This window comes from Balaenoptera ricei, chromosome 16 (genome assembly GCF_028023285.1).
Source record: "Balaenoptera ricei isolate mBalRic1 chromosome 16, mBalRic1.hap2, whole genome shotgun sequence".
NCBI lineage: Eukaryota > Metazoa > Chordata > Mammalia > Artiodactyla > Balaenopteridae > Balaenoptera > Balaenoptera ricei.
In genome coordinates, this window is record NC_082654.1 from 48,433,041 (window position 1) to 48,452,282 (window position 19,242).

The window sequence follows — 19,242 nt, forward strand, 5'->3', positions numbered from 1 at the left end:
GGGAGGCAGACAGCAAATAGAAAAGTGCTTCCCAGGTGGCCTGTGTGAGGGCAGCAAGAGCACAGGAGAGAGACAGCCGCGATGTGTCCTGGAAGGACAGGGAAGGTACAGGGTGGCCGCATCCTAGCGCCAAGGAAAGGAGGCTGGGGAGAGCTGGCAGGGCTCAGTGTTGTTGGAGGTTCCCCGACAAGGATCTCCTGCAGGGGGCGGGTGGGAGGATGGGGGTGGGTGTGTGTGAGATAGACTCATTCCCATAGAGGACGCTTCAGCTGGGACGGGGCACTCAGCTTCCTAAGCCTCGGTTTCCCTAACTGTGAGATGTGAGGATTACATGCAGACAGGATCTGGATCCTTTACCCTTCAGCTCCCAGGTCCCTGGAGGATGTCCCTCACCGCTCCGCCCCCTGAGTCCCCTGATGTCCCATCTCACAGGACGGCGCTCCTCCACAGCCTTCCTCACCAGCTGTGATCTTCTCAATTTTGTCCTTGTCTGCCTCCCTGAATGGACTGTAAAGTCCCTGAGGGCGGGGACCTTATCCGTCTCGCTCAACATCGTACCCTGGCACTGAGGAGCGTAGGAGCTTGATAAATAATTATGAATAAATACGGAATGAATTGGAGAGTGCCTGGCAGAGGATGTCACCCCAGTGAATTGTTTGGAAATTCTTACAAACCGCTGAGTGCCTCCAAGGCGCTGGGCTCTGTGGGAGAGCGTGGGGCGCTCTTTTGCCCTGCGTGCAGTGAGACGGGGTGTCTGTACATTTCCCACGCCGTGAATCTACCCCCAAGTGCCGGCCCAGTGGTGGTAAAGTAAAACAGGTTCTGGGGCCAGTCTAATAATGTGACTACCAGAAGCAGCCTGCAAAAACAAAGCAATAGGAAGAGGAAGGGTCTGTTGCAAACTGCAAAGGCTAAACCAGCCTCTTCAAGGCGTTTAAACTCAAAATAACCCTTAGCACTGCATGACTCAAACTGAAGGCACCTACAGGCTCCACCTGGTCCCCCAAGCCACCAGTGTGTAACCTTGCTATGGTCTCAAAGCTTCAGAGGTCACCAGTATGGAGACTGGGAGGCTGGGTGCCCTCTTCCCTAGGCTGCTGGGGGTATCACTATTGGCTGCCCTGAGGACTAAAGGGGCCGGATGCACAACTGGCCAATCCCCCGGTCATTGCAGGCTTCTGAAGAGCCAGGGCCCCCCCACACCGGTGAGGGTGATGCTCACGCTTGTACCACGGGACCCCAAGGTCCCCAGGCTTCTTCAGCCTGTTGTTCAAGAGGAGCGGGAATGCCCCGCTTTCACGGGCTGTGTTCCCCATTGCACAGTGGCGGGCCATCCACATGGGACCCCTCAGTTATTTTAGGAAGTTGCCCAGGGAGCGTCTCGTGCCCTCAAGGTCTGATCCCCATGGACTCCGCCGCTGCAGCTTCTCTGTGAGGGTCGCTTCCAGCCCCGTGAGGCCCCCCACCACTGGCCCTGCTGCTTGCACCCCATACTTGTGCCTCTCAGCTTCACTGAGCACCAGTCACACTGGGGGCACGGACCACTTCCAAGTCATTGCGCTGTTGTGTTTCTCTAATGACGCACTCCTGGCAAATGGCGGTAAAGGGTCTTGCTCAAGGGGTGTGTCTGTATTAACCAGTTTAGGGGCAGAGATCTCAGCCAGGGCAACACAGTATTCCCTGAGCTTTCAGAGATTTGGAGGAAGGAGACAATTGGGAGAATCCTTCTACTTACTAAGAAGCTGTGAAGGTGCTGCAGGCGGCAGCCCGCAAGAGGGCAATGGAAGCAACACACACACACACACACACACACACACACACACACACACAAACACACACACACACACACACACACACACAAACACACACACCGTCCAATCGGGACATGTGATGTGTACCCAAGAACTTGCTGAAGCAAAACTGATTTTGGTTTAAGAGATTTGATTTTATGCTAAACAAATTTCATCAGGATTTTCATATGAAGAGTCTTTTCCTGCCCAAATGTGCACTTCTTGGCTGCATGTTAATGTGGTCAAATCCAATCTCCAAGTCCTCTGGAGGTCCCAGGACTGGGTTCTCAGCACTTGGCTTCTGGCTGCTGGCTGGGCTTGGGGGAGGCAGTTGCTGTCACAAGTGGCTTCCAGAGCCCTGGGCTGCTCTCCTTGGAGACCAGGGCACAAAGGAATGAGAGCAGAGGGTCAGCATGGGGCAGGAGGCTCTATCCCCCAGAAGTGAGGGCCAGAGGGACCCAGAGGCCCTGGAAACTCAGTTGGTGGCACGAAGAGCCCCATGTGAGCCGTCTACCTGCTTCCACTGTTGAATTTCAGTCTGCTCAGGAGGAGGGATTCACCCATCACACACCGAGTACCAGCAGGTTGGGTTGGGCCCTTGGGCAGGGCACCATCCTTCCCGGCCTCTAAGGGGTCCAGGGAGCAGGGTGACCAGACTTAACAAATACAAATACAAGACGCCCAGTTACATGTGAACTTCTAATAAACAACGAATACTTTTTCCTTGCAAGTATGTCCAGGTGAGCCCAGGCCTGTCGAGATGGTGAGGTGGGTACGTCCTAAGCCTTCCTAGGGGGCCACAGTATGTAGAACCATCTCCCTGAGGGTGGACTCGGGTGCACATCCTGACCTGGTGCTTTCACAGCCCCACTGGAAAGCCCTGCTTTCCTCTCTGCAATTAGAGGGATGCCGGTTGCACTGGGTCCTCTTCCCTGCCTCTCAGAGGATGTGGAGTGTTGCCATGATGAATGGCTCGGAGAGCAGCTTTTATTGGGAATGGTGACAGAGTTGAGGCTTTCCCAGGGCGGGAGCAGTGGCTACAGCATTGCTTGTGGAGGTGCGCTGGGGGCTGGCCTCACAGTTATTAAGAAGTTGTCATGGGAGTTATTAGGAAGTTGTCACAGTTATTAAGAAGTTATTAAGAAGGCTCAGCTGGGTGAGAGCTGGGCATGGCTGCTGTCTCAGGCTGAGCTGGTGAATGTGAGTAGAATACGGGAGTCCCTGACCCCAGAGGCCCCTCACAAGCCACCTGTTCTTGGTGGGTGGGTAGCAGACGGCAAACGCCTCCATCCTCACCCCGTCCTGTCTCTGTCTACTCCAGAATATCTCCTCCAAGTGGGGACTCTGCAGCCCACATCAGCATCATCCAAGCGATTTTTTTTTAACAGGAAGACTGTGGCTTCTGCTCTAACTGAGCCCCAGAGCCTGAGAGTCGGACTTGCCTTCCAGGATGTTCCCGAAGAAATGCCATTCCTGTGTGAGCACTTGGCTTCAGCCTGATAAACCTCTGGGAGTGAGAGCGAGCGTGCTTCCTGTCATGTTGTCTCTGTCCTCTGCCCAGCCTGGGCAGGGGACTCCCCGGGGAAGGGCAGAATGGCTCTCTGTCCCCAGGGCCCTGGCACAAGGCCTGGCTCAGCAAGAAAAGATACTGGTAAGTGAATGAACAAGTGATGTGTTGAAAGATTACATCATGTCGGGGACTGGCGGTCTGTCGTTTGCTTCATCCCTCCATCAAATAAACAGGTAGGATTTCAATCGCACGACAAGCCATCGTGTAGACACTGGAATCTGATTTTCCAGATACAGAAACTGAGGTTGAAGTTGGCAGGAAGTGGGGACACTGGGAACGGGGCTCAGGCTGCCTGGCGCCCGGGCGCAGCTCTTATCTGTGACCTTCACTGTGCGTGCCCGTCCTCAGATTCTGGTCTCCAGATACGGAGAGGTGGCGGCACAGCTTGGCACAGCTCCCGCTCTGGGGGCCCCTTGTGCCTGCTGGATTTGGGGTGCTGGCAGGCCTGCATCTGCGTGGCCCTCGCACTTCAGCCCAGTTGGCCGGTGTGCCTGGCCTCTGCCCTGCTTGCCCCTCTGTTGGGGGCCCTGGTGCCCAGCCCGCTCTCCCACCCCACTCCTCGGGCCTCTGTCCTGGACTTCCCTCCATCACTGACAACTGTCAGGGACCCCAGGCTGGCTGACTTCTGGAATACTGAGGCCAGTAGGAGTCTCCTGTCACCCAGGTTGCCGAGGACCTTTGGACCCTGGACCCCCACCGTGCCTGGGACTTCTCTCCCTGCCCCCATCCCGGGGCCACGCTGTTTGTTACCCCAGCAGACTCTGCTTCTGACCCCACTGGAGCCCACGGGGGGCCAGGTCTGCAGCGAGGGTCGGGGTGTCCCTGCTCCCCTCTGGATCTGTGCGCCGAGCTTCCCTCCTCTAGGTAACAGGGAGCTGGGCTTGGTGGAATGTAGGCTCTCCGTTTAGTGCCACTAGGAAAGAGCTGCCACCAGCTAGTCCCCCGAACCTTCCCTGACACAGCGCCCTGACGGTGAGCCTGCCTCCCCGGCTCCTTCTCTGCCGCCTCCTCGGGGCTCGTTCTGCCCGCAGCCTCTCCTGCTCCCACGGATGCTCCACGGCTGCCAGCTCTGTGGAGGGCATCGACCTTTTCACCCCAGGATGCTGGCACCGTCCCCAGCCACGTGCCGGGTCCTCGCTCCCTGTTGCTTCACCCCGCCCGTGAAGGGGCCGCCACCTGGACCTGCCGTCACTCGGAACTGTTTTTTTCACTCCCAGAACCACCAACTCTGAAATGCCCGCCGCCATGGCTCAGTCACTCATCCGCACGTGCACGGACGGAAGCAGCGCTTGCGGAGCGCCCCCGTGAGCTGGGCACTGGGATGCAGCTCTCTGTGGTGGTGGTGGGGGGGGGGGGTGGTCCGTCTCTGCCTCCTCACTCCCGCTCGCCCTGCCCCAGCCCCTGCCTGCAGCCTCGCAACCCCGGAGCAGCGGCCGCCCCTCCCTCCAGCCTCCACCTTGCCTTCTATCTTCGCCTGCTCGTCTTTCTGCCGCCGGCCCGACGCACCCTGTTCCTTCGCCCATGCTGTCTCCTGTTCCTATAAAACGCTGCTCTCCACCTCCACAAGGCCAAGACCCACCTGCCCTTCCACGTCTTGCTCCAGGGCCACCTCCTCCAGCCAGTGTCATGGGCTGAACTGTGTGTTCCCCCAAATCCAAGTCCTCATCCCCAGGACCTCAGAATTAACCATATGTGGAGATAACATCTTTAAAGAGGTAATCAAGGTAAAATGAGGTCATATAGATAAGCCGTAATCCAATATGACTTATGTTCTTTGAAGAAGAGGAAATTTGGACATAAACAGGTACAAAGGGAAAACCACGTGAAGACACAGGGAGAAGGCGACCATCTGTGAGCCAAGGAGGGAGGACTCGGAATAAACCAACTCTGCAGACATGTTCCTCTCAGACTTCTGGCCTCCAGAACTTTGAGAAAACTTCTGTTGTGTAAACCGCCCCTCCCACCCCCCGGCCTGTGGTACTTTGTTACGGCAGCCCTAGCTAATGACTACAGCCAGAATGACGTTCCCTAGGGCACGAGAGGTCTCGCTTCCACCTCAGGTCACATTTGTTTGCACAAGACCCCAGCAAGACCCATCTCCATCCCCCCACCCCATTTTTCCTGTGATATGGGGAACCAAAAGGCGGTGCTCAGGCAATGTTTGTCGAACGAATGAGCCCAAGAGAGCCTTTAGGCCAGCAGACCTTTCAGCTCTGGGTGAATGCTGTGAGTTGCGTTTTGAAACATGACAGCAGGCTCCTGATATTTACGACCCGGCTTGTTGGCCTTCCTGGGGAGGGGTGTGCTCTGCTTTTCAATTTATGGTCCTCTGGTGCAGCCCCAGACTGACTAGGGGATTGAAAATGGGCTGTCTGCTAACAGCACATGCAGACAATGCAGGAGGTGACATGATCCTTGGCCCCAGGGTCAGACACCTGCCCTTCTCACCCAGGGAGGAGTGCTTGGGACCTGAGACAAGTCTCCTCCTCTATCTTTCCCTTTGCAAAGACCTCGAAGTTGAAAGATTGATTACTATTTCCTAACTATCTCTCACTCACTCACGATTTTTGACATAGTTCATACCGCCTCTACTTCCTTAATATTTATCTTTACATTGACTCACTGCCCCCCTGGAGACCAGATGACCTGGGCCATAAGACACTGAGTCCATTTATTTGCTATCCCCAGGCCTGAGCTAAATTGGGATGGGCCACCCAACAGGGCCTCTGTAGGGCTTGGAGAAATATGGGAAAGATTGGTATTCTCTAGAAGGAAAATCTCAGGGAGGGAGTTAAAGCTAAGGAGTGTTGCCACCCCAAATCTCTGTACGCCCACCTTAGCTGGATTTCATTGAAGAGGCAGGTGAATTTCCTTTCAAGGCTTCCAGAGGCTGAGGGTGAAGAGAAGACGTGAGAATGAGGGTGATGCCTTCAGTATCCAATGCCTGAACCTTAAGGTACTGGAATTCCTCAGAGGGGCTAACTAGCCACCTGCCATGTATTTTCAGATGGAGAACCAAAGTCACATGGCAGTCCAGATTCTCCCAAGATGAGCTGCAACTCAAAACCAGCATGTGGACTGGGGCCCTTGACCTTGTACGGACAGGTCCCTGGAAAAACCTGCCAAGACCGAGCCCAGCTGGGACCCACCACCTGCTTGTGGGGTGCAGAGTGGGAGCAGGCACCTCAGGCAGGGTGTGTCCTCCCAGCTGACTGGCCTACGCCTGTGGTGGGCAGCCATTGCGTCCGTGGTCTGAGCGCAGCCACGGCCGCTGGGCCTCGAGTGTGGGTCCCTGCTCCTGACGCTCTCTAAGGTACCCCGCACAGCAAGCAAGACCACGGGAGGAGCCAGATTCCACCGAGGGAGATGGAGGGGATGAGAAACACTCTGAAAGTGGGCTGTGCGTCCCTGAGGCCTTTCTGCCTTTCTAAGTGTGGAGCTACAATTACCTCAGTGGGAAAGGGTGGAAATTTTAAACTCAAGAGCCCTCTTGTGCTTGGAAAATAGTTGTTTTAATAAAATAACAACAATACAGTCTTTCCCATTAGTTTCCAGTAAGCGGCCCGGTGTTTTTTCAGTGCAGTAAGCCCTGTGAAAGGTGAGTCATGTGTCATTTCGTGCGCCGGTTGGCACCCTCGAGCCATGCTTTCCAGTGAGCTGTTCACGGGCCCCGATGGGCGCGTGTATCTGTTTTGTAGAAGCGCATCCTTGTGCAATCCAAGGTCAAAGTTCAGGTTGTGTAGCTCTAGTGGCCAGCGGCCACATCCTTGGGGACCTTTCGGAAGGGAGGCTGGGGGTTTCCTTGGCGCCCCGGCACTGAGTCTGCGACTTCTGCTTGGTGTTGCTGCCCCTCAGGGCACACGGCTGCCATGCCAGCGCCTCCACCAGCTCTCGCCTCCTAACCCTCTGCGGACCAGCAGAATATTCTCCCCTTCTCATCGCCGACCAGGAGTTTGGTCTGGTTTCTTGGGAAGAGAAAGAACAGACACGCGTGTTAGAGCAAGCCTGTGCATCCTGCTTACCCCAGCCTGCGTGCGTGGCATTACAACGCGGGGCTTCAGTCCACGACCCCAGGAGCCTGTACCTGGCCTCCACCTGAAGCGGGGGGAGCTGGCCCACCGGAGAGTCTTTTGAACCGGGGGCAGCTTTGAACTAGGAGGCTTGTGGCTCCCAAAGCACTGAGGGGACGCTCCCAGAGAGCAGGGCTCCAGGGAGCACGGCGAGGCCCTGAACTTGTCCCTCGAGCTGATACGCAGCCCGGCTGGTGGGCAGAAGGAAGGACAAGTTCTCCAGCAAAGAATTAGGGCTCAGGGCCTTCTGTCCCTACCCACAGACTCCAGCCTGGGCCACCCCGCCTCAGCCTGGCATTCACACCACCACGGACCCCAAATGGCCCCCTCCAGGGCCAGGAGGGAAGAAGGACAGTGGCTCCCGAAGGTCTGGCCCCCCGAGGCTACACTCCTAGTGAGTAGAATGGGCTTATGACAGTAAGCACCGCCACCAGGTACCTGTGAAGAATAAAACAGTGTAGCCAAACGTAGTATCTGACACTTGTCTATTCCACATTGGCTTAGAGCCCTTGAAAGGCAATTTCTGTAATGTAGGATAATCATTATACCAAATGTTAACAATCGGCAGTGGACCTCAGGAAAAAAGTCCCTCTTTAGGATAAAATCACAAAACAATATACTTTTACCTCCTGGATTTCTTTATGAATTCATAGATATTCAAGAGAGTGAGAGAGAGAAAGAGCAAGAATATGTGTGTCAAAAACCACTTCCTAGGGCCCTATACGGCCGCCTCGCCTGTATGCTGTATATGCTGGGCCCCTCTGGGTCCCTGGGTCCCTATAGTGAGGCCACCTCCCGGGGCCGGGGAGGCCTAAGCATAACAGCCAGGGCTTTCCTAGGGGGTGGCACAGCGCCCTCTGCTGGAGGCCGGGAGCAGCCAGCCCGTCGTTACCTGGACACAGCCAGAGCTGTCACCGCAGAGCTGGTCTTGCTGGGCTTCCCTGTCAAAGCAACGCTGACATCCAGCTCTCTGCAGAGGGCAAGATTCTTCTCCCACCTGTGACCTGTGAGGAGTGTGTGAGGGGAGTTAGAAAACCCAACCGTTTTCACACGCGTGCATGTGTACATCTACACGGAGGGCCACAAACACATACACATATATTTATATTTGTGGTCAGCAACTTGTTAAATTGAGGGGGAAAATATATTTAATCTTGGTCTGTGCTGTTGCAAAAAGGGCCGTCCCAATTTAATTTGCAGGCTGTGATAGTTACATGTGCTGACGTGCTGCGGTATCCATTGTGTACCAAATTGGATTTGTGTATTATTGCTTTCTAAATTGCATGCCTAGTTCAGCAAAATTGTTCATCAGTGTTTACTGGCTTTATGCTTAATAAGATGCCCCACAATACCTTGCTGCCAGGAATGTAATGCAGCCCATAATTGCCTAGTAAAAATAAATTACATAAAGTCGGCATTATCAACTTATCTAAATCCTCTCACGCCACAACCAATAATTAAATGCAGAGAACGTTTTTTCAAAAAATATAACTCAATGATTGTTACTTCAGTCATTTTAATGACTGTATTTGGGGACAGACAGTAATTCCTCCTTGGAGGGTGAGGTGGAGCGACGTCAGCTGGGTCTGTCTCTGTAAAGTCACTTGGTTGGAGTCAGGGCAGGAGTGGTGCAGCTGCCCCAGCTGTCCCAGGGTGGCAGGCAGCTCTGTGCATTTTGTGTAAAAATCCAAAAACCAAGCTTTTCCCAAGCATTTTTTATGTACCAGATTGAGCCCAAATCTATGGAGCGATTCCTAAAATAAATTGGACTCAACTGGGTTGGTCCTTGCTGCAAATGACAAATAAATGAATTCCAGGCAGAAATCAGATTACATCTGCACACAAATGCAGTAACCTTAATATCCTCAATACCCTCAAAGAACTCCTTTCCTGCCCCTTAAGGTATTTGAGGAATGCAGTAATAGACACACCAAGAGACGCGCAAATATCTGTGTGTCAGGCCCAGTACTGGTCCCCTTCCAACAAAACAGTTATAAGCAATATTACGAGAACAACAAGCCCTCCAGTGGCTTAGGCTTGTAAATCTGCACATGGATTTGCTAACTCTAAGCGGTGACCCAGCCTGATTTTTATGAATATGTCTGTGCCCTTGAGTCATTTCATCCAAATCTTCCCTTGAACTGTAACTGCAACCCTGGCAGTTAATTCTACTTGACAGTTGTGACCTCAGGCAGGTCAGGACAAACAGCGTGGGAAGGATGTGGGCCTGGGGCTCCTGTCTACCTGACACCATCCTGTAAGTCCCCTAATGTCATCAGCTGGTGTGTTAGGGGAGAAGTCTCTTAGTAGTCCAAGAAAATGATAATAATGAACCACATTTTGTTGAGTAGATCTTGGACTATGTCTATTATCTTTCTGTCATCTGCTTTCTACAAGTTAGGATGTACAGGAAGTACCTCTATTGACAGAGGGTGAAACTGAGGGCCTAAGAAGTTGCTGGAGACACAGCTGGGTCTAGAGCCTTGTTTCCTGATTTTCATCTTGCTTCTCATTTCACGAGACCCCATTCCCAATGAGCACAACCTTGTCCACCCTGAGTAGAAACCCATGAATCCACTGGCACTTCCAGAACCAACGGAATGGCTCTGAGGTGCCCTTTGTCTATCTGTCCCTCCATTCATCCACCCACCCACGCAACCAGCATTCCTGCTCAGACATCCACTTATCAACCATGGGCTGAGCTAATACCTATAGCTTATGGGAGCTTGGAAGCTTCAGAAGTGGGCAGCTGAGCCCAAGACTGAAGTGGTGTGCTCTCAAGCAGGTGTGCCACAGAATGTCTTCATGAACAGGCAGAGGATAAGAACCCCGTACTTGCTCTCTGAGTGGGTGGAGGCAGGGGAGAGAGTTTGGCCCCTGTTCTCCAAAGAAATGCTGTGAGTTCCTTAGAATGCACGCAATCCTCACGCGTCTCTTTTTACACTAAGATGGGCTGATTCCTTGTGGTCCCAAAGGACCCTAGAGATCTTAGGACCAGTGAACTGGATCCACAGTGGTTGTAGATTCTTGTAGGGTCACCACTCTGGTCGGCCCAGACTGTTGACAAGGGCTTCCAGACGGTGTTATCTTGAAGGAAGGGATTCCCATGTAGATCTTAGGACCTAGTAGGGGCTGAGCAAATGCCCCTACTATGTGAATAAAGAATCCATGAATCGGTGACTAAATGAATCAAGGACGTGTGGAGCACATTTCAGAAATGAACTAACTAAAAATGGCTACTCCCTTTAGAAAGCAACCCTCCACAATCTGGAAAATTCTCTCTAGTGGACGGTCATGGGTCCTGAAATGCAGAGCAAACCAGAAGGACTCATGATGACAGGAGAGTTCTCACATCATGGTAACATGCTTTCTTGAATCGTGGGCACGAAGAAGGATGTCTCAGTTCTGGGCCAGAACCTTTGACGAAGACAGAACTGAGAAAGCTTGGCTGCACTGGAGGAGGTGATGGCGGGGCCCCGGGGAGGTGAGAAGAGGAGGTGATGGCCTTGGTGGTGAGGTCTGTGCCTGCGCTCATCCTGGAGGGAACGGTCTGGTGCCGGCGGCTGAGCTCATTCTGGCAGTGGGCGTGTCTACTCTGGCGGCAGAAATGAGAACGATAGTAGTAATGCGCTTCTGGGTCACTTTGGGCAAGTTGCTGGACTGCTCCTTGCCTCAGTTTCCTTATTTCTCACACAGGTGTCACCGCAGTATCTTCCTCGTGGGGTTGCCGTGAGAAATAAGAGAACGCACGGGAAGCGTGCACAGTGGACACTGCTCACGGTCAGCTCTCTCCCTCACAGCTCTGCGACGGTGGCCATGGTGGTGCTGGTGCCAGAGGCCATGATGGCAGAAGGGAGAACAGATTTTCTTGCTTCAGGCCCAGCTGCCACAACCAAAGAGGGCTCTGCTGCAGGACGGTGGTTCTCTTACTTCAGCGACACCACCACTCACCTGGGGACTTGTTAGACATGGGAACTCTAACCATCTCCAACCTTTTCCCTGAGGTTGGGCTGAGAACAGGTCCCGGATCTCAATGTTCCATGAGCCTCCTGGGCGATGCTGATGCAGATGACCCTCAGACCCACTTTGAGGAACTTGCCATGGAGAGTAGGGGGGTTGAGTCAGGATGAGCAGGGCAGACTGGGGCCTATGGAACCACTTCCTCTCCCCGGGACACAGCAAAGCCGTCCCTGCTCCTGTCTGCAGCCTGGCAGTCCAAGCCAACAGCCAGCTGGATCCAAGTCCTGGGCTGGGGAGTTTGGCATTTAAGCGTCACCCAGGAAGATGGAGAGCATCAAACCAAGACCTGCTGGGTGTGTCCCCCTCCTGGGGCTCTGGAGCCCACAACCACCATCACCACTGTTCACACGCCCGAGAAGCATCCCAGAGCTCGCTGATCCCTGCAGCATGAGTCTGGTACTCAGGGAGGCTTCGAAACACCGCTTCGCACTCCACCAGCAGCTCTCAGGAAACTGTGCTCCTCACCTGCAAACTTGGCAACATCCCAAGAGACTCAATGTCTTCCCTGGGTTCTGCAGGCCTGGATGGAGCTGCAGCCCTTGGGCCAAGGAGAGAAGAGGGGAGGGAGGGCTGAGCAAGCCAAGGGCACCCCACAGGCATCACAAGCAGAGCAGTTACCTCTGGGGCTTGGAGGTGGAGCCCAGGGCTCCTCTGGCGCTGCCTGCCCGGGAACAGACATCTTCACCTCCTCGGTCTTCCAGATCTGTCCAGAACAGAGAACACGCCATGGGCAGGGGCAGTGAACCTGTCTGCAGGCTTGGGGCCCATCCACTCCTCCACACCTGGGGGACCCTGAGGGAAGCGGGGCACGGCCCCCTCTCACTTTTGATGTTGCCATATTCCCAGGAGAAAAGCCTGCTTAGGCTTCAGCTTCCTTGCGTGGAGGTTTGGCCGAGCACAGCTGCAGACTGGACGAGTTCCCTCCCCACCTCTGGGTCATGGGGCGTCTCCCCAACCCCTTACCTACAGGGACGAGACTCAGCAGCCAGCTTGCTATCATTTTACTTAGCTAGTGCCCTCCTGTCTGTCTGCCACCATCCCTGGAAGCCTCCCTCACCACGCAGCAGCAGGGCCTCCTGCCCTCTGTGTCTGGTCCTTGGTCCCAGGCCTGCAGTGGGCGCCCTCAGGCTGAGCACAGATGGCGTCTCACTTGCGGAGCCTGGACTTTCTGTCCCCACAGGACAACGAGCAGCCTCCACTCACATGCTGCTGTGAGCGCCATGCCGGGTCTAGCCAGTGCCAAGCCGTCCCGCGAGCTCAGTTACTGCGCTGCGTGGACGCGGGCTGAGCCCCTGGAAGACTCACGCTCACGCTCTGGGGGCCCCACGAAGGCAAGGCAGCTGCTGCTCAGCCGCCCAGCATCCTCTGCCTGACCCACAGGGCCGACCACGACCCACCCAGCCCGGACTTTCGTTGCCTCATGTTTTGGCCAACCCAGGACACCCTGCTCTCTGCAGCGACCCTGGCCCTCCCAGCCGACGGATGGGGCCCTGTAAGGAGATTTCTCAGGGGGTTCTCCTCAGTCAACTCTCCTGTCCACGCACGCTGGTGCACCAGCCTGCATGGCCTTCTCCATATGCCCAGACCTCTCCTCATCCTCAGGGCTCCGCTGAAATGCCGCCTGTCTCTGCTGGAAATAAATCCATGCTCCCCTTGGACGCCCACCACGCTACTCATTCTGCTTCCTGAAGCATCACCTCCATGATTATTCTGAGACTTTGGGCGTGGAGGCTCCGGGAGGACAGGGCTGAGTTTTAGCCGTGCTGGCACACAGTGAGCTTTCACAAACGCGTGCAGAATTCAAAGGGCATTTTCTTGAATACCTGGTGGCATTCAATTGACATTTCCTCTCATAAACTGTGGATTTCAAGTGACAGTTTCTTGAGTAGGGCTCTTAATTATTCCTTATCTTACTCATTCCTTCTCCTTCCTGTCAGTCTCGGAAAAATTACCTGTATTTTGTTCTTCCTGTGCTACACCTCCCACCCCAGTATTTCTCCTTCGTTGTCTTCTTGGTTTCTTGATGATCTCTCTGTCCATGGCCTTCCTCAGAGGATCCATGGCACTCTTTGATTATCCCAGTCATAGCATGAACCACATACATGTATTTTCTGTTTGTCTTCTCTTCTAGAATGTGAGCATCCTGAGGACAAGGGCCTGTTTATTATTAATCTCTGTGTCCCCTATGGCTTGTATGAACTTGGTACAGAGCCAGAGTTCAATGAATGTTAGATGGATAGATGGATGGATAGTTGGAGGGACATGTAAGTGGGTGGATGGGTAGGTGGGAGGATGGATGGAAGAATGAAAGGATGGATGAATGAATGGAATAGTGAATGGATGGATGAGTAGGTAGAGAGATAAATAGCTGGATGGGTGGATGAATTAGTGGATGGATGGATGGATGAATGGATGGCCCAAATGTCTCTTTTCAGTAATGGTCTATGTTCTTATGCATTTGACCATTCAGCTTTTATACCTTGTGACAATAAGTATTTATTTCATTGTATGAGTATATGTATGTATAAAATTTTATATAATTTTATGTATTATATAATTTCATTTATTTACTTTTTGCCTGGAAAGAGCCTTGCCTTTGCCCTCACTTGCTGTGTGGGGACGTGGTCTGGGATGGTCTTAAATGCAGCCTGCAGATTTGACCCTTAGAGGAAGTGGGTAGAATGGAGATGAACACATTTCTTGTACCATGCCCTCATTCTGCCCAAGACACACCTACCCGGACCATGCCATCCTGACTCCCTGTGATGATGACATGGCTGGTGTACCATGCCGGCCCCTCCATCACGCAGCAGCAGGTTATGGCTCCTTCTGGGCCCCAGGCTGTGGTAATGCTGGCCAAGGGTTGTCCGTTGACATTCCACAGGGACAAGTGGGCTCCCGCACAGGAGACGATGGTGCCCTGCAGCAGTGAGAGTGGGCTTCACTTCAGGCGGGAGTCATTGCCTACCCATCTGCCCAGCCACTCGGTTTGTCCGCCCAAGCACCCTCAACCTGTCATCTTCTGAGGACTAACCAAGGTACTCCCAGACCTCCTAAGACACCCACTTCTTCCCAGCAGACTCATAGGTCTGCTGTGTTTTCACACAACTGTACATTTCTGGTTCTCTTCATACTGCAATCAAGTGTTTGGATACTGCTTTCCCCAGCACAGACCGACTGGCTCACCCTTTGGGCTCCTCCCACAGCCCTCTCCCTGGCAGTGTACTGACTGGCATAGAAGACCCAGCCTGGACACCACCCCTGGCCTGGACACGGGGTCTACACCTGGCTGGCCAGCCCTGTCCCCATGAAGCAGCTTTGGATGACACCTGGTGGAGGGCAGGGTACAGAGGTTTGAATGACTGCATGTGGCTCATAAAATTGGGCAAGGTTCCCCCCACCCACTCCAGGGGGAATTTCTGAGGAGAAATCTGCCCATTGCATCTTCCGAAATGTTTATGTCCAGAGTGTTTTCTTCTCAAGTCCTTGTCTATTTTGTGCCCAATAGAGTAGTGGTCACTGTCACCAAGGACCCATCAAGGACCCCAAGAGCCATCTGGGGCCATGCCTTTGAACCTTTCCCTGACCACAGAAGGGATGTAGGGAGCTCCATGCCCCTCTGCAGCCCTCTGGGCTGGGCTCCATCATGTCCCTTCCTGAATTGTTTGGTGGAGTCTGCCTGAGGCCGGGGACCATGTCTGATACATCTCTGCCAAGCACCCAGTGCGGGGCCCAGCAGGCACTCAGTGAACTCAACCAGCTCCAGGACAAGTTGAGTTAAACAAGTTGTTGTCCTGATATCAGTCTTCTCTGAGGTCTGGGGACATAATTCCTTATGAATTTATTTTCTCCCAGATCAGGGCTTGGTGGTTTCCCCAGTACATGCACCCATTCATCCACTCACCCACCATCCATCCATCCATCCATCCATCATCCATCCACCATCATCCATTTGCCCATCTAATAACATTCATCCTGGATTCAAGCCTATCTGGATCACCACTCTCAGCCAAAGTTAGCACCAGGAGGCTCCTTCATCATCTCTTCCTCCCACTATGATACCCCTGCTCAGTCAATCCAGGCTCCAGGCCCCTAGGTTTTTCTATTAGCAGATGCAGAGTCTCTGCATCCTCAGAAAACCCCATACCCTATGATGAGGATTCCAGTGTAGAAGAAGCTCCACACTGAGATAGATAGATAGATAGATATCTCACTGATATATGTATACACTGATATATATATATATTAGTCTATCTCACACACACACACACACACACACACACACACATGTTCCTGACAGGCTTATCTTTGGTAGCCAGCATGGAGGGACAAGCAGAGGCACTTCCTGCCTTGGAGACCAGAGGCACCTGCTGAGTCAACACAGATTTGCAGTCAGCTAGCTGAATTAGTCAGTCAACCCAGAAGACCTCTCACCAAAGCCAACTTCCTGCCCCAACTCCCTGATGCCTGTGTTAGAACAGACACCTCCCGCTACCCCCAGCCCCTGAGGGAAAAAAATAAAGAAGCAAAAAAATAAAACCAAGACCCAAACTGAGACCTGTTGATGGCTCTACTCTGCCTGTGTAGAGAATGCTCCACACATTTGGGGTCTCTCAACACTCTGCGGTGGTCTTTGCCCCTGGGTTTCCTCTCGGGGCACTGGCCACCATGCCACCATGCAGAATCATGGACATGTTGAGGACACAGACATTTGAGAAAGAGGGGCCTCACCGACACATCGCTGATGGCAACGGCAGATATGCTCTCCCTGTGGGTGGGCAGGCAGGCTACATGGGTGAGGTGGTCCAGGTCCCACAGGATACACGTGCAGTCTTGGGAGCCACTCACCAGGAGGCTGAAGGTTACCGATGCTGCCAGGCATGTGACAGCCTGTGTGTGTCCATACAAGGCCTAGGGACAGGGGACGGAACCACAGGTCATGAGAGGGACCCTTAACCCAGCTATTTGGGGAGATATTCCACTCTCCCTTTTACTGTTGGGCCCCAGATGAGGAAACAGAGATTCAGAGTGATTCAGTGATTCCGAAGTCTGTGGGGTGTGTATGTGTGTGTATATATGTGTGTGTGTGTGTATTCACGGGTCAATGGCTGGCTTCTCAGTACCACCGCTTTCCAGGGTTGAGACTCAGCTGGGGAGAGTCAGCGGTCCTTTTATCATAACCCAAACAGAGACACCAGCAGCATCCTCATGCTCTGTGCTCTCCTACACTGTCTTGCATCCAGAAGCAACACACACCGCTATTAATATGCCAGGGCACTGACTTGTAATGTGCGGGGTCCCAGCCAGCAGCACAAGCATCATCTGGGAACTTGTCAGAAATGTGAATTCTTGGGCCCCACCCAGATCTACTGAATCAGAAACTCTGGGAGTGGGGCCCCGAAACCTGGGTTTTCACAAGCTGTCCAGGGATTTTTCAGGCATGCTCAAGTTTGAGCATCACACTAAGGGAACCTCAGAAACACACGTGCCCCTGGAAACTAAACTGGGAAGAAGGCAGGGAGGTCAGGTCATAGTTTAAAAGGCGTGACTTTTCAAGTCCAAAGGATCCGGGTTCATATCCAGTCTCGCTGCCTGGCAGCCGGTGACTCAGGGCCTCAGTCTTGGCCCTCAGGTTGGCCTGTGCAGGGTCTGGCTTGGCTTATGGATGGTTACGTGTCCAGACCTGGCCAGAGGCCTTGCTCCCTGGGGACACGTTCCTGAGGCACTGGGGAGGCCTGCCAGGCACACTGGTACCCCCAGGCCCGCCGCTGCTGGCAGCGGCACAGTTTCCATCACAGCTGTCCCAGAGGCTGCCAGCTAAGCCTGGTCTGAGAGCTGTCGTGCGCACACGTGCCTGCTGTCCTCTGGAATCAGCCTGAGAAGTGCGGAGGTGGTGTTCTAAAACGTGACTACCCTGCCTCACCTAGTGGTGAATCTCCACCCCCAGGACCGTCCACCACTCACTCATTTGGGTCAATGAGGCTGAGCGTCATTTTTCAAAGCTGTCACTTTGCCTGGTCATAGCAATTAAAAGTTCTGCCACAGATTCCCATTTGTGCTCCGTGGATCCTAACACGGCACCAACCAGATGGTGCTGGCAAGGTTCTGGATGTGACCCACGGAAGAAGGTTGGTTCATATTAGGGAAGTGGAAACTGTCTAAATGAATGGAGGAAAGCAGAGGGTTTGAAAGGAGCTTCCTGGTGGTCCTCCCAGAACGAACTATATCTGATGGCTAAGTTCTGACTGCAGGGGATAGGACCATGCCAGAGAGTGCAGGCCAGGGAACCCAGGTGTATGTGCTGTGGATTCAGAGACAGAGGCTGTGAGCCCAGAGCCTGTGCGAGCTGTCCGTTACTGGAGCCGGGGCTGCCGGCTTTCTGCAGGGGAGGCGCTGGAGAGTGAGGGACCACTGCACGCACAGGCACCGTCCACCTACGTAAGGCTGTTGCCTCCCACCAGCCAGGAAACTAGAGCACCTGGAGGCAGTCAGCACCACTCCCCATCTGGAAAGGCCTGGGAAAAAATGAAGGAGGACAGCAATTTTAAATGTTCTCCATTGTCTCTTCTGTTTTCTCAGAATAATACCTTTCTCCACGGCCAATTAAAATAACTCCACTATATCACCTTATACCTAAAGTAGCAAAAAATAAATAAAATAAAGTAAAATAAAACCCTCTGAAAATAATTCCCCATGCTGGATATGTTGCGGTGAGGTGGGTATTCCTAATTAATTGTGGTGGCACTGTAAAGCTACAGAACCATTATAGAAAGCATTATGTCACCACGCTGTAATTCTACTTCTTGAAATCTACTATAAGGAAACAATTCATCAGAAGCAAACAGCAATCTATATAAGATGTTTTCTGAAGCACTATTTAAAATAGTTAAAACTGGAAGCAATGTAACTGTCTAGTTTTAGAAGAAATGGTTTATTAAACTGTGGTGCCTTGACATAAAACAATTGAAATATAATTTTATGGAGATGGAATAATATGGAACAATTGAAATGTAAATTACAGAGACTATAGAAAAGCGGAAACAATTTGATACACTGGGTGAAAATAGAATCAACATATCTACACAATGATCAGAATGGTATAAATATGTATATCTGGGGGTGGCAGTATGCAACAATGAGAACTTTTATAGGGATTATAGAGAACTGTTTAACTTTGAAATTTGTATTTAATGTTGTAATATTTTTAGAAATAAAACACTTTAAAAAACTGTTAATGAAGCTATTTAATGATGATTTCTCTGCCTACCAGTCTACAAGTCAGGGACAGACCCCCCTCTCTGAGCAGCTTCCTGTCTGGGGGATCCCCAAGGCCAGGTCAGCCTCTGTAGGTAAATGATAAAGTGTTTTATTTTGCTTAGGAAACAAGAGCTTGTGGGATACCCTTTTTCTCTTGATTTATAACTAGGAGAGGATGATAAATTACATTTTATGCTGTCAGTACCGGGGCTTTTACGCTGCATCTTCGCCACTAAACAGGACCTTGGAGCGGCGATGGGGGGGGGGGGGTGGAGTCACTTCCCCGGCTCCCCAAGGTGGCTCTGGGGTTGGGCTGGATCTCCTGCTGTCCCCGGAGTGATGCCTGGGAGAGGGGGCTGCTCCACACCCGTAATGGTAGCGCACAGGCTCTTCACACAGGTCAGGAAGGTGAAGGTGTGAAAAGACAGGGGGCTCCAAGGCTGGCTTGGGAGGACTTCCCCTGAGAGTCTGGGTGAAGGCAGCCTGCACTTGACCTGCACAGCTGCCTCTCAGCAAATGCCACCGCCTCTGCAGG

At 52.9% G+C, this 19,242-nt stretch overlaps 1 protein-coding gene across 2 annotated transcripts in view; it reads right to left on the reverse strand.

The window, feature by feature from the left end:
• Positions 1-6,897: 6,897 nt before the first annotated feature.
• The window catches only part of WDFY4 (WDFY family member 4), a 252,587-nt gene continuing 240,242 nt past the window's right edge, over positions 6,898-19,242 (reverse strand). For both annotated transcript variants that reach the window (XM_059899978.1, XM_059899979.1), the window contains 5 exons: positions 16,182-16,361; positions 14,188-14,370; positions 12,069-12,153; positions 8,323-8,434; positions 6,898-7,325 (listed from right to left, as the gene is read on the reverse strand). In XM_059899978.1, the coding sequence (XP_059755961.1) occupies positions 7,259-7,325; positions 8,323-8,434; positions 12,069-12,153; positions 14,188-14,370; positions 16,182-16,361 (627 nt within the window). In that variant the 3' untranslated portion in view covers positions 6,898-7,258. The remainder of the gene's footprint in view (positions 7,326-8,322; positions 8,435-12,068; positions 12,154-14,187; positions 14,371-16,181; positions 16,362-19,242) is intronic.